Source organism: Ptychodera flava, chromosome 5 (assembly GCF_041260155.1).
Source record: "Ptychodera flava strain L36383 chromosome 5, AS_Pfla_20210202, whole genome shotgun sequence".
Taxonomy (NCBI): Eukaryota; Metazoa; Hemichordata; class Enteropneusta; family Ptychoderidae; genus Ptychodera; species Ptychodera flava.
This window is the reverse complement of record NC_091932.1, coordinates 14,083,400-14,098,823: the sequence shown is the minus strand read 5'-3', so window position 1 is coordinate 14,098,823 and position 15,424 is coordinate 14,083,400. Positions and strand designations below refer to the sequence as shown.

Genomic DNA, 15,424 nt, shown 5'->3' with positions numbered 1-15,424 from the left:
TTTCAGATTGGAGTTTACATGTTAGTGAAGCTACATGTAGTTTGTGTTTGGTAATAATGTCTTCATGAAGAGAAACCTGCTTGAGAAAATGTGAAATTAACTGGATATTGATTTACTTGTGATATCAATTGAAAATGATATTTCATTGTATTTACATGTAATATATCATAGGGCTGTAGGTATCGCAATACAGATATTCAGGCACAGGTTTGTGAATTGGAAAGAGGCACAATCGTATTTGGCTTTACTGTTTACCATGAACCATGGTAGGAAATGCACTTCTTGTTTGGGTAAACAGATGAACATTATAAAGCTCTCAACATTTAATCAAAAATACCATAAATGACATTTCTTATCTGTTCTTATTTATGCCCTTTCTCAATTATGTTCACCCACTGTTGTTAATAAATATTCTATAGTTTGATTTGGATACAAGGGTTTACTGTCGTAATGACGATAAATTTTTTATGTAACCATTAAATTTAACTGCGTCCGTGCTACAGTATATGTTGCATGTCCGTGTACATGTGATATTCCGTTCCTGACTTTAGATCACAGTATGTTCAGTTCAAATTAGACTTTGTCCAATTCAATCCACCTCATTTCTTGAACACACAGTCTTGCGTTGCCAACAATTACAAAAGTCATGACAGCCGTTCTACGGCTCTGTAAAAGCTGATAAATGTAAGTTTAAAGTACACGTGAGGTCAATTAGATTGTAGATTGAAATTCCGGTGTTAAATTGGATTTGGTATCCCTGGCAACAGCAGGTGACGACTGTTAAGTATGCGCTTTTGAATTACTCATTAAATACACATGTGCATTGCACACTTTACTTTTTCACGACTTATCTTCCTAATCATTGAAAATATTTTATTGAATTATTTTTGTAATTTTTATCACTGACAACATTTTTGTCATTTTTCACATACCATGTATATGGACTTTGATCTACACGTTCTCACTGAGAGAAGGGTAGATTTTTGTCTTAATGCAGTATTGGGTCAGATAATCTTGCGTCACACAACACAATGATTTACCTTTGTATCGTGAAACAATTACTGATTTTCCAAATATTTCACATTCCGTAATCGTATCATCACGTCCTTCTAAACTTGTCTTTTTCCTGGCTTTTAGATTAACGAACAATACACACTGATTACAAAAAAGATATCAGCGTGTCACCATAATTTTGCAACATCACGTAAATCATTGTGGTATTTAAGTATTATTTTGTTACTAGCTAAAACACCTGCATCCTGATCAGCAGATCTGAAATCTTGTAATTCCGTACTTTTGTCGTTTATCTTGTATCTGCATTTCCTTACATCTATTTCATAAATTACAAATATACATGTATGTGCTGGGAAAAAATGTACACGTATGAACAAAAATGTATTGTCAGTTTCGTTGTAAATTTCATAAACCATTCTATATTACGCATAATTTTTCCATAGGAGCATTTTATATTGGAACCATCCAAAGCTGGTGTTCAAAAAGAACAGAAAATTTGTAATTTTGCTAAATGAAAGCACTGACACACATATACACTCAGTTTGTAGGTCAGTTACATGGACGTGTGATTTAAAAACAGTTGTAACTAGACTCTATGAAGTGTCTGAGGGGATGAATAAAAATCCTTGAAAAAATTCCAGGCATGTCATGATCTCTGCCTGCATTTCAACTGTGACTTAAAAACACTGTATTTAGAAACCGGAGCTCTCTTACAACAGGTGTTAGGGACGTTTACATTTTTTCCAGCTGGTGGAAAAAATGTTGACATAAATACATGTATTGTAATTACAACTTCAATGAAACAGAAGAATAAGTTTTTGCACGGTCGTGGTATCACTTTTCTTGGAAGTACTTCCCTCTTGCTTTGTTGTCAGCAGATATATGACATTCAGCTATGCAAATGTTTTCTTTGTGTCAAAACCGTGTTACAATGACATTCTTCCTAGCACTTCAGTGTGTTGTCTACCTACATGTAAGTAAATAAAAACACATGCAATATTGTCAGGAGGTTTGCAGATCTATTCAGTGTTTGATGGTCCCTGGATCTATCTGTGTATAGGTTCCCCGTCCTTTGCACTTTCTTTTATCTCATACAAATGTATTTAAGGTAAAATGTGCCTTAGGGACAGATATTCTGACTCTCAAACTTTTTACAATTATTTTTTGTTCTGCCACATTTTGGGGTTATTATGAAGCTCATGCAATAATAATCTTTACATCCCTGATAGGGGTTTTGCAGACTGATGTTGTATGGCGGAAGGGCCTGAGTGTGTGTGAGGGGCAGTATAACTAAGGTCAGCAAAACCCGTATCAGGGCTGTAAAGGTGTCTTCATATACCTTATGAAATGATAAACGTCGTTACAATAATATTCTGCCATGTTTAGGAAATAAAAATGTGCGTGACATAAACACTTTATTGCCTGTTGTTTCAATTTTTCGGAAAAATGAAGGCGCCTTCCCATCGCGGATTGATATATATATAATGATACTATTGTTTACCTATACATGTAAAACTCTCAAAGAATCCTACGTGTTCAACCAAAGAATCAGGTGGAATGGGGGCATAAAAAGAGTAATGGCACATTGTAAATTATTGTGAATTACATCGAACAGGCAGCGAGATCACATAAAAAATGTTTTATTTAAAGAAATATTCCGCCTTTGTAAACCATTTTCACCATTACCTAGTACTTGAAGCTGAGTGATGACCAGGTGATGGCTTACCTTATGTGGTATTGCGTAATCGCAGTCCTTCAGGTCAATTTCTCATCTTTCAAAAAAGCAGAGATCATTAGTAATGAGCTTATATTACACTGAATTTCAGTAGAAGTACATATTGCCAGTTTCACTCTCGCCACTACGATCATAAGAAGATGATATTTTTCTAACCTCGGGTGCGGACTTGCTTTGTTTTTGAATGGAACGTTGGGGATGGCAACTCGCCTAAATAACCAGAACTAAGCAAAAGTTCAGGGCCTATCAATTTTTAGGCGTGTACTAACTGTAATATCACTTGTCTCTTAAACTAGGGAAACGGCAAATTCACTAATGCTTCAAGTCAAAAAAAATCTTTAAGCCTTGGGTCAGTGACAAATGGACGTATTTGCATACATGAACATGTATGGTTATATGATGAACAGTCTAGAATCACAAAATTAAAATAAATTACTGACTTTAAATATTACAAGATGACAGAGCCCTGTAACCACAATTTCAGATCAATTGTACATTATCAAAACACGAAAAATCATACAGAACTTATAAATAAGTGTTGTTGAGATGCCAAAATCATACTTACTCTTTTTGAAATGCAATCATGTAGTTATCTGACATAGAACTGAATAGCAGTAAGCTAAGCATTATGTGTATGAACATTTGTACTTGAACTTGAGGAATGGTTAGCTCCATCTGCCTTGTTGTAGTCCCCTGTACACGGTACGTGTTGAGGAAGCAGTTCAGTGTCAATAAATAGGAACATGCTGTACCTTGTAGTAATATTGAATTATAATTATGGCTTTTTGTGTGAAATCAGAATACTTGTGAGAAATCCCTGTCTCTGATTTCTCTTTCAATTGGTTTTCTTTCAGGATTCCATATCGGCCCTTGTGTATGATTGTGATCTACCGGCTCTGCGACGGAACAAAAATGTGGACAACTTTCTCAGTAGATGTAAGTATCAGACCTTGTTGAAAACAATCGAGCAACTTGTCATCTTCAAATATGACAAAAGTATCAAAGTTATATTATTTTGACACATATTACAATGTGAAATTCTTTGTTTGACCAATCCATCCAGTATCTGGTGATCCACAATGTCCATGAAATTCAGAAATCCCTCTGCCTGGTCTTGTACTCCATTTATTGGTTTCCCATTAGGCATTCTCATTTGCCCTGCAATTTCTGAAGTCAAAGGTCATCACAACTGTAAATTGGTAGCCCTTGACCTCTGACCTTTAGATTGCACAAAATGCTAGTCCTTTAGGCTCTCAATCATATTCCATGTGATTGAGATTTGAAAACATGTTAGACATGACAGCATACATGTACTTGTTACAAATTTTGCGTTCGAAACTGGATGCTGTCTCTTGGTTTTGTTTCATATTTACTCTGTTATTGTTATGCTGCAGTTTCACACCCTGGCATGGCATAACCCTTGTTTTGGTGTGATATGTGGTGACAAATGTGAACTATTTGTTGTGCTGGATGAGTACACTTTCATATAGGGGTGAGAGGATCAGAAACAGAAGGGGAAAAAATGAAAACTGTATCAGATTTCTGGCACAGTCATAAAGTGATGAAATTCAACACTTACAATGTACGTAGGAACTATCCAGTTATAATATGAAAATTTAATAAAGTTTCCATCCAATATTCGAAGGGCAATATGGAATACTATTCATATATGCAAATTATGTTTATGAGCATTGGTCATGTATGCAAATATGGAAATAATGACTCGGTATCCATGGAAAATATTTATGTACCTCAGCTCATGAACTGGATAAAATTGTGTGCTGGACGTGCTGTATTGACCAGGAGTTCATTATGTGTACCAAAAGATAATTGATACTGTATCATACTATTGATACTGGGCACTGTATCATCTTTATAAACATCCAAGCAAACAGTTTTGAAGTGTGCGTATAATTCAACTCTTTATGCCACTTCTTCTGTTAAAGGGGCAGTCTTCAATCCCTGGTTCTCACACTAGTGGTTGTTGACACTGACTGTTTGTGTGATTTTAGTTCCTTGTTCTCCTTTGAAAGTGATGCACAGTTAGTAAATTTGCTCAGAAATAAAGCTGGTAAAAAAGTTGTCCCTATATAAACTATATGCATCCCTGGAGAGAAGATAAGAGTTTAATATGATTGAATGGATTTGCACGTTTTTTGTCATAGTCATTACAGACTCTGGAAAGTAATCACATTGCCACTTAACTTTTGTTTGTTACTATTTTTTTCAGTGGAAGGGGGGTAGTGGTGGGGATGGGGATGGAAGGAAGGCATCTAGCCTATTTACAGTGACATTTCCAAATAAGCATATTCACTGGCATGTACCTTTGTAGGGCAGTGCCGATGAAATGTTACTGCTAGAGAAACCTATATGTTTTATCTTTGGTGGATGTACAGAGTATACAATGTTATTGATGCCACAAAATGTTGAAACCATTCGAGAGACGTATTACCTGTAACCTAAAAATAATGTTTCAGTCCTCATAAAAATTATAAGAGTATGACAAATTTGGTTGTATGAAATTTTTTATTAGTGTCTATTAAAGTGTTTAATAGTACATCTGTAGTTAAGTGAAATCTGCTTCAATTCTTGTTGAATCCATTATACACTGTAGTGTACATGATCTGCTGAGGGCAGCAACTGTGTTTAATCACTCAGATAGCTTATGCTACGATTCCTAAATACAAATTGGAGGAGGTTCCTTGTAGAATTGGTCATGGTTCATGTGAAAACAATGCAGACTGATTAAAATGTCAGGGTTTTAGTAGCACTTTCACCCCGAGGCTGCTATCATTAACCTATGAAAACATGAGACACTTATCACATTTGTCATAGTGATTTCCAGGGTCACAGTGTTAAAAATAACTAGATGATAGAAATCGCACGCATATGCTATATTGTATATCCCGCAGAAAACATATTATACATTAGCTTGCAGTGTCAAGGAGGTGTCACAATGCATACCCATGTGTATAATATCATAGGCCTAGATATTTGGTTATCATGTAGACCCGAGAGAAACCATTTTCTCTAAAGTCTATGGTTATCAAAACAGTTAGTACACAGATGTATGGGCTGTTGCCATCATATTATTCCTATGTAGTACTCTAACACAATATTTTTCATACCAGGCATTCTACATGTTAGCTTAAGAGAGAGAAAAATTCCCTTCCAGTGATATTTGTGGCTATAATTAGAATCATTGTTATACATATATGCAATTAGCCTAATCAGCATACTGTTAATGTACCTTTTAAGCCTTTGAGTGTAATAGTCTTCTACCATCAAAACTTTAGTGCAAAATTTCACCAATTTTTATGAATTTTTCTGTAATTTTTTGATAATTTTGGACCAAATGGACATCACATTTCATTTGCTACAGTTTTTCCTCAAAATTTTGCCAAAAATCTGAGAAAAATTGACTGGGGTTTATTTTATAAAGGGGACACAAATAGACTTTGGCCCTCAAAGGGTTAACCCTTTCACCACCATGGTTTTGCCCAAACCTGTTGTTATCAATGGCAATTGTGGACCTGTTTTGGGGAATTGGGGGGTGAGCAGGTTACAGCAAAACCAGTTCACCTCTAGACTTTGATCCGCACATCTCTATTGTTACATGTATGAAGAGTAGCCCCCATATACACGGAAAATAGAGTAGATGAAATAACTTCATCCTACCAGGAACCATGAAATTAGGAGACGCATGTAATGTAGGGATTAATGAATCGTCATGTGTAGAATATATAGGACATATCATTGTGATCATGAATAAAGTACCTGATAAGTATCACCGACAAGATTTGCTAAACATTCTTAAAACCTTCACAAAGCAGTCCGCATATTTCTTTTGGAATTAAACACTTTTCAAAATGAACACAACTGATGATGTCATCACTCTCGATAAAATGGATGTTTCTAATACGTGCCTATGTATGATAATGTAGTATTAGCAGTCTACCAGTATAGGCTACAGTAGCTAGCTTATTATGCATCTCCATGCATAATCTGCTCTGCCGTGAATTCTGAATTTCATGTAGAGATGTTTTCAATACAGCACATGCACATATATTCATACTCAATGGACGATATGTATTCTTTGATCAACAGATGAAACTATTGCGAATGACATCAATCACACCAGGCTAGGGCCAAAGGATTTTGACATAGTCAAGGTTATCGGTAGGGGAGCGTTTGGTGAGGTGCAGTTGGTAAGCATTTCATTTTCTGTTTTGTGTTGATTAGTGAAAAAAGTGACGTCACTGTTTATAGTTAATTTTTCCAGTGTTTATTCTGTCCTCAAATTTTTCTGGCCCAAATCACAACATGGATGCAATCCCTTGCATAAATTAATAGAAAAGTACAAACATGGTTTCATATTAACTGAAGAAGCTTTGCAAGCCCACCACTGTTCAGTTTGATTGCGTTTGTGTGTTTTGAACAAATTGACAGTACAAATGCATTGTGGGAACTTCTTGCCCATTGTGTGAATTAAGTTTTAGGTTTTCTTGATTACACATATAGTTTTGAAAATGAAACTCAACAGATCTCACTTTCAAAACGAGTGCAATTTTTTTTATCTTCTGCAATTTCTCCTCATATGTTCATGAAGAGATCATTAGCAACAGTCACTGCCATTGATTTCTTTGTTACCTGACAGGTTCGACAGAAGAACTGCAAAAGAGTATATGCAATGAAGTTATTAAATAAATTTGAAATGGTAAGTGTCACACATTTTGCCGCAAATCTTCTTGCCCCTCAGCTGCATGTGTTTTTCTTTCCTTTTCCAAAAGAAATGTGTTGTCAGACATTTCACTTCAGGTGGCCGAGACAAGTAATGTACATGCAATCTCTTGTTTCCTTCTTGGCCTGCGGGGAAACAATAATTTTGCGATATAATTGACACTTACTAGTCATCATAGAATGCTGTTTGGTATGTGAAATGGTATTAACAAATGTAAAAAATCATGTATCATCAACAATAAATAAGTAAATAAATTAATAAATAAATAGAGAAATACTTAGTTCTCGGCATGAAGGAAAAAAAGAATCTTGCTATTTACAGTGACTAATCTTATAGATTTTTGTTTTTGAGTGACTGAAAATATTAAAAAACAGAAAATGAGTATTCATCATCAAAAGGAAATTATCTTATTACAGATTAAGAGGTCAGATTCAGCATTTTTCTGGGAAGAAAGAGATATCATGGCTCATGCCAATAGCCAATGGATCATACAGGTATGCGTTCCCGTGCTCTGTTACACATACACTATATAGCATATTCCTCGATTGAGATTACATTCATTCTGAAAAAGATAATTTATTGAAAGGGTTTTTGATTGTGTTTGCAATGTTTAATTCTAAATTAAATCTAAATAGCCGTAAAGAATGACCTTTAAACCATATTATTCACACAGACTTTGTTAATAGCAGTGATGAAAATGAAGTGCTTGGTTTCAAGTCAAGGTGTCATGTCTGATTCAAGATCTTATTCCAAATGTGAGAAACATTGTTTAAGGTTCAGGAAGTATGATTATATAGCAGATGTTATGAATACATATGGCAGATGTTGTGAGATAATTTATGAGTGGACTGTATAAGTATATACGTATTCTTGGGAATTCATTGTTGAACAAGGAGACTACATACATGTATTTTAGCTTGCCAAGTTTACAGGCTCTGTTCAAAGTGGCTATTTCAACAAAATATGAATTCACTTGTTTTTGATATGAATTCTGAAACTTTTTGGCATGTTGTTTTAGTAGACTTCAAAGTTCCTTCCAGCCTCATCATCAGCGAAGTTGTTCAGAATTTCTTGGAGTTGCGGTTGATCAGAACGTCACTTTGGCAATGATCAACCAATTGTCAGCGTTGCACTTTAAGCCATCTGTTCCATTCATATGACCTTCAGCAGAATGAAAGTTATATGAGCTAATTTGTATCTTGGCATACATGTAGCAATCATATTTCATGACCTTACAATGGTGAGGAAATGTTCTAGGTCATAGGTCAAAATGATGGCTGTTTGTTTGTTGTTACTCAACTCCTGTGATAAAATTTACATGATGAACTAATTTGCATACACATCTATGTTGACAGCTTCACTTTGCTTTTCAAGACGATAAATATTTATTCATGGTCATGGACTACATGCCCGGAGGAGATTTAGTCAACTTAATGAGTAATTATGACGTGCCTGAAAAATGGGCCAGATTTTACACGGCAGAAGTGGTGCTGGCATTGGATGCCATCCATTCAATGGGTTACATTCACAGGTGAGTTCCTTTGACCGTTTCCATGAATTTTGTTGCTGATACAGTTAACTGAACTAAGCTTCTGCTAGATTTTGAAAGTCAGCATTGGAGACCTTCACGGCCCCTCATCAGCTGTGCAATGTGGTTCTGTCCTTCTCCGCTACAAGTGCTATCAACAATTTAACTTAAAAGTCATCCAGCTCAGCTCTCTAGCATGGAGCCAGTAGGGATTGGCAAGGCACAGCTTGCTCAGTGTGGCTGTGCATGGATCAGTAGTTCACATGATATCCTAGTACAGCAGTGAAAAATAGTGTTATGTTGTACCAGAGACCAGTAAAGAGTCTTTCACAACGAATGCTTTCAGTCACATTTGTCACACTTGCCATCACTGTAACCCTACAAATGAACCACTTGAGCAAACTTAGGAAAATAAATAAATAAATTTGAGTGTGGAACCACAGTCACATGCACTAGTTTATGGCATAGAATTTCTCTTAACTTCTCACTTTCACCGGCTTGTGTAGCTTTCTACATTGCCTTTTTGAAAAAAAAAGTCCTTTATTTTTCAGTTGTGTAGCTCTTCCACCAGTTCCATTGACTCTTCACATGTAACTTCAAGTTTGCCATACTCTCATTTGACTGTTTTCTTGTACCATGTAGGGATGTCAAGCCGGACAATATGTTATTAGATAGTAGTGGACATTTAAAGTTAGCAGATTTTGGAACCTGCATGAAGATGGACAAGGTAAGTCATTCTCCGCTGATTGGTTCCATGACAATTGTTCCCAAGGTTACCAAACAATACATGATGGTATAAAGTCATGCATTAAGCCTTGCTGGAATTGAACTGCTGGACTACAATTTCAAAATTGATATGAGTACATTGCTGTCAGCAGCAAATACGTATTGGTTTACTTAAATTTCTGGTATACCTGTCGAACACTGGTCCACATCTTTCTTTGGGTAGAAATAACGCTTGTCTTAGAGTGCCTTTAATGGTAAATGAATACACATCTACCCCCTAGCTGAGTGTTGAATTGTCCTACAGCTTACTAGTAGTTTTGGCCCAGTGTTCGTCAACCTTATCAAATTTATGAAAAAGAGTACAAATCAGTGCTTGTCTGAGGGTGTCTTTAATGGTGAATAAATACACACCCACCCCCTAGCTGAGTGTTGAATTGTCCTACAGCTTACTAGTAGTTTTGGCCCAGTGTTCGTCAACCTTATCAAATTTATGAAAAAGAGTACAAATTAGTGCTTGTCTGAGGGTGTCTTTAATGGTGAATAAATACACACCCACCCCCTAGCTGAGTGTTGAATTGTCCTACAGCTTACTAGTAGTTTTGGCCCAGTGTTCGTCAACCTTATCAAATGAAAAAGAGTACAAATTAGTGCTTGTCTGAGGATGTCTTTAATGGTGAATAAATACATACCTACCCCCTAGCTTAGTGTTTAATTGTCCTACAGCTTAGTATTGGCCCAGTGGTCTTCAACCTTGCCAGATTTATGAAAAAGAGTTCAGCAGTTGAGCCCTCTGCTCTAATTTAACAGACTTTTGAAACAAAGACTGCACTTTCTGATTCTAGAAAATTCACCATGTTACTCGTATTGGTATAGGACTGACTGAAGCAAATGTCACAAATTTCCTGAATAGTATATTTCAAGAACTCAGGAATCTTTCAAGTTAAAGGGCAATCTGGATTGCCATTTTTCTTTCACTGCACAGGACGGCATGGTTCGTTCGGATACAGCGGTAGGCACACCGGATTACATATCACCAGAAGTGTTGAAGTCACAGGGAGGGGATGGTCACTATGGCAGGGAGTGTGATTGGTGGTCAGTGGGAGTATTCATATATGAAATGTTAGTTGGTAAGTACCTATGGCTGGAGTGTGATTGGTAACAGTGAGAGTATTCACATATGAAGTGTTAGTTGGTAAGTAACTTTGGCAGGGAGTGTGATTGGTGGTCAGTGGGAGTATTCATATATGAAATGTTAGTTGGTAAGTACCTATGGCTGGAGTGTGATCGGTAAAAGTGGGAGTATTCGCATATGAAGTGGTAGTTGGTAAGTAACTTTGGCAGGGAGTGTGATTGTGGTGGTCAATTTGAATATTCATTTATGAAATGTTAGTTGGTAAGTAACTTTGGCAGGGAGCATGATTGGTGGTCAGTGGGAGTATTTATGTATGAAATGTTAGTTAGTAAGTACCTTTGGCTGGAGTGTGATCGGTAACAGTGAGAGTATTCACATATGAAGTGTTAGTTGGTTAGTAACTTTGGCAGGGAGTGTGATTGGTGATGAGTGTGAGTATTCATATATGAAATGTTAGTTTGTAAGTACCTATGGCTTGAGTGTGATTGGTAACAGTGGGAGTATTCACATATGAAATGTTAGTTAGTAAGTAACTTTGGCAGGGAGTGTGATTTGTGGTCAGTGGGAGTATTGATATATGAAATGTTAGTTTGTAAGTACCTATGGCTTGAGTGTGATTGGTAACAGTGGGAGTATTCACATATGAAATGTTAGTTAGTAAGTAACTTTGGCAGGGAGTGTGATTTGTGGTCAGTGGGAGTATTGATATATGAAATGTTAGTTGGTAAGTACCTTTGGTTGGAGTAACTTTGGTAGGGAGTGTTATTGGTGGTCAGTGGGAGTATTCATATATGAAATGTTAGTCGGTAAGTACCTATGGCTTGAGTGTGATTGGTAACAGTGAGAGTATTCACATATGAAGTGTTAGTTGGTAAGTAACTTTGGCAGGGAGTGTGATTGGTGGTCAGTGGGAGTATTCATATATGAAATGTTAGTTGGTAAGTACCTATGGCTGGAGTGTGATCGGTAAAAGTGGGAGTATTCGCATATGAAGTGGTAGTTGGTAAGTAACTTTGGCAGGGAGTGTGATTGTGGTGGTCAATTTGAATATTCATTTATGAAATGTTAGTTGGTAAGTAACTTTGGCAGGGAGCGTGATTGGTGGTCAGTGGGAGTATTTATGTATGAAATGTTAGTTAGTAAGTACCTTTGGCTGGAGTGTGATCGGTAACAGTGAGAGTATTCACATATGAAGTGTTAGTTGGTTAGTAACTTTGGCAGGGAGTGTGATTGGTGATGAGTGTGAGTATTCATATATGAAATGTTAGTTTGTAAGTACCTATGGCTTGAGTGTGATTGGTAACAGTGGGAGTATTCACATATGAAATGTTAGTTAGTAAGTAACTTTGGCAGGGAGTGTGATTTGTGGTCAGTGGGAGTATTGATATATGAAATGTTAGTTGGTAAGTACCTTTGGTTGGAGTAACTTTGGTAGGGAGTGTTATTGGTGGTCAGTGGGAATATTAGTATGTGAAATGTTAGTTGGTAAGTACCTTTGACTGGAGTGTGATTGGTAACAGTGCGAGTATTCACATATTAAGTGTTAGTCGATAAGTACCTTTGGCAGGGAGTGTGATTGATGATCAGTTGGAATATTCATATTGGAAATGTTAGTTGGTAAGTACCTATGGCTGGAGTGTGATTGGTAACAGTGGGAGTATTGACACATATAAGGTATTAGTCAGTAAGTAACTTTGGCAGGGAGTATGATTGGGGTCAGTTGGAATATTCATATATGAAATGTTAGTCTGTTTTTGTCTTTCCTCTTCTACAAGTATGAGTTATGCCCTATCCCCTCTCAATTCCCGTTGTGTGAAATGTCCCTACCTTTCTTTCAGCAAGGACAGTATCTACCATGACACCAGAATCTTATGTCTTCATTATTGGAGACTGGCATATCTTGTTAAATAGATTATATTCAACCATTCAAAAAGTGATATCAAAACAATTTCAACCCATATGCTACAGAAGCTTCCTTGTTATAATTGTGTGAATTTTTTTGCTCTGATGACCCTGATTAGCAATATACTTTTTCTTTCAAGCCTGTCATTAAATAGGATTTAACCTATTCCAGCATCATCAAATTATTCAGAATAGAATACTACTGTGATGAAAAAAAACACGTTTCCTGAACACAATGAAGTTTGATGGCTGATGGCACAATATCATATCTCTTTAGGTGACACTCCATTCTATGCGGATTCATTGGTCGGTACTTACGGAAAGATTATGGATCACAAGAATTCACTGTCGTTTCCAGATGATGTGGACATGTCCTTCAATGCAAAGTCACTGATAAGGGCATTTCTTACTGATAGGTGAGGATATGTCTGTACCCTACAGCACATGCAGATTTATTCTGTCAGACATCTTCAGTTTCACAGCTGAAGGGAACTCAGTGGCGTATTATTTTACGCTTCATTGAGTGATTACCCAGCATGCTCTGTCACTCTTTGATGGAGGTGCTACCATGCCAACAGACATGCACAAACCTTTTGCCTGATAACATAAAAGTCTTTCATTTTCCTCGAAATCAGCGATAACGTAGCAAAGATATAAACCTAGAATACTCAGTGTTCTTCCCAGGATTTTGTTGTATGGTGATAGCTACTTTGCATAACAATTAATATCTCCTGAACAGCTGAAAACGAATATATGTCAATTTTTAGTAAGTTATGTTGAATGAAAAGATGCAAGTGATCTTCAATTCAGGTCGCTTGGCCAATTGACTCTTGAGGTGAAGCTCTACAGAGTCGCAGTTTCTTTTCAAATAAAACCATGTGGATCGGTCAGTTTCACTGATGGTACTGGTAACCTTTGCTAATTCAGTAGCCACATGTATGTCAGGATCTTTAGAATTTTGTGGGAACCTTTACTGCTGACTCCAACTTCAAAGAATGTTTGAGTAAATGCTATGGCTTGTTCACTGAATGGGTGCATTTTGACCTTTGACCCTGCAAGTTCTTCATAACTTAAGTCAGAGTGAGACAAGTAATTCAGATACAGTGATCCTGGCATAACATCATCAAATGAAAGAAAATCCTGGTGTAAGAGAATGAATAAATTGATAGTCATATATTTTTATTAATGTTAGATGTTCCTATCAATAGTACGACTGTTATTGTTACAAAAGTAGGTCTATTTGGCACATCTGCCAAAAGCAAACACATTTCCAAATTTATTCTTGTTTCACTGATTTGAGAATATGTGCATGCATACCGGTAGTCATTGCATCTTGTGATTGGTAAACTTTGATATTCTGGTTCACTTATTCAATCATGTCAACATTCATGAATGATAGTGGGCATTTTTTGTAAGAAATGAACTTTGGACAACGGAGTTGATTGGGAGGAGGGGTATGGGGTTCTGTGTTCTCTGCTGTTGGAACAGTTTATGAAATTGGTAAAAGTCTGAGAGCACTTAACCTTTGCCATGCCAAATGCAGTCTGCCGCGTTTAATTCCTGCTACTTTATTCACTGAAACTGTACTTCCTGTCTGTTTGATTCGGAAACCAGACTCTCAATTGTCCCGTATGCTCAAATTCAGTTTCAAGCTATCCGTTAAACTTTTTATGCAGTTGTCCAGGATATACACATTTGTCTTTATCAGTGTCTTTGTGAAAGGGCAGTATCCCTATAAACTTCACCATGGTTCGCATGTCATATAGTATTACCAGAGTTTCCCCTTGGTGCATCAAAGATATCTATTTTCACACCAAATGGTTTCAGCCTTCTGAAGCATTTGTGGCTGTTCTTAAACCCAAGCAAAAGCAACTCTCTGTCAATGATGTAAGTCACAGAGCTCATACATTTGTAAGAAATTTTGTTGTAAGTAATTATATTACTGAATCAAAAGAGTATCAATCTAATTATTTGTCCATCAGTCTACATATCTCTTAATCAGCTATCTATCTACTGTCTATCTGTAATATTTTCAGACATGGATTGCACTTGGTATTCGCAGTATTTCTTTATGATGTAGTAACTCATATATATTTCTGGCAGGGAGGAGCGTTTGGGACGGAATGGCGTTGAAGAAATCAAGAGACATAAATTTTTCAAAAATGACATGTGGACTTTTGATAATATTAGGCAAAGTAAGTACACAGTCAGTGTTCTAACAAACCCAATCCACGTCCCTGCTTTATTTAGATTCATTTTCATCTTTCCATGGTGTGGTTGCTACCAGTACTGTTGAACATACAATTGTCAGCTATTGTAAATGTAGTTGTTATATTGCAGTCCGCAGACCAGAATCAGTATAACTTCCAAAGGTCTTGTTGTCTTGTTTTCTGATCCTACATACATTCTCCTTCATAGAGAGTGTTGAGGTTCACTGGAGTGTCCTAAAGTGTGAGGGGAAATCACTTGTCAAAGCAAACATTTTCCATTTACACTTGACAAGACACAGATTGTTCAATGGTTTACTGAAAAGTCACATTGTAAAGTGACCTGTTCACCCCGATTCCAAATGAGCAGGTCCACAATCACCATCAAGAACAATTGGTTTTGGGCCAACCCATGGTGGTGAATGGGTTAATCTAGAAA

The 15,424-nt window shown here is 36.6% G+C and overlaps 1 protein-coding gene across 5 annotated transcripts in view; it reads left to right on the top strand.

The window, feature by feature from the left end:
• LOC139133081 (rho-associated protein kinase 2-like) overlaps nucleotides 1-15,424 on the top strand; it is a 74,778-nt gene that overhangs the window by 29,963 nt on the left and 29,391 nt on the right. For 2 of the 5 annotated variants that reach the window (XM_070699495.1, XM_070699496.1), the window contains exons 2-10: nucleotides 3,604-3,685; nucleotides 6,857-6,957; nucleotides 7,407-7,466; nucleotides 7,907-7,984; nucleotides 8,846-9,021; nucleotides 9,661-9,745; nucleotides 10,727-10,871; nucleotides 13,056-13,194; nucleotides 14,882-14,973. In XM_070699495.1, coding sequence (XP_070555596.1) covers nucleotides 3,604-3,685; nucleotides 6,857-6,957; nucleotides 7,407-7,466; nucleotides 7,907-7,984; nucleotides 8,846-9,021; nucleotides 9,661-9,745; nucleotides 10,727-10,871; nucleotides 13,056-13,194; nucleotides 14,882-14,973 — 958 coding nt within the window. Of the gene's footprint in view, nucleotides 1-3,603; nucleotides 3,686-6,856; nucleotides 6,958-7,406; nucleotides 7,467-7,906; nucleotides 7,985-8,845; nucleotides 9,022-9,660; nucleotides 9,746-10,726; nucleotides 10,872-11,730; nucleotides 11,815-12,222; nucleotides 12,280-13,055; nucleotides 13,195-14,881; nucleotides 14,974-15,424 lie in introns of those variants that run through there. The other 3 variants (XM_070699499.1, XM_070699497.1, XM_070699498.1) reach the window with 2 other exon arrangements.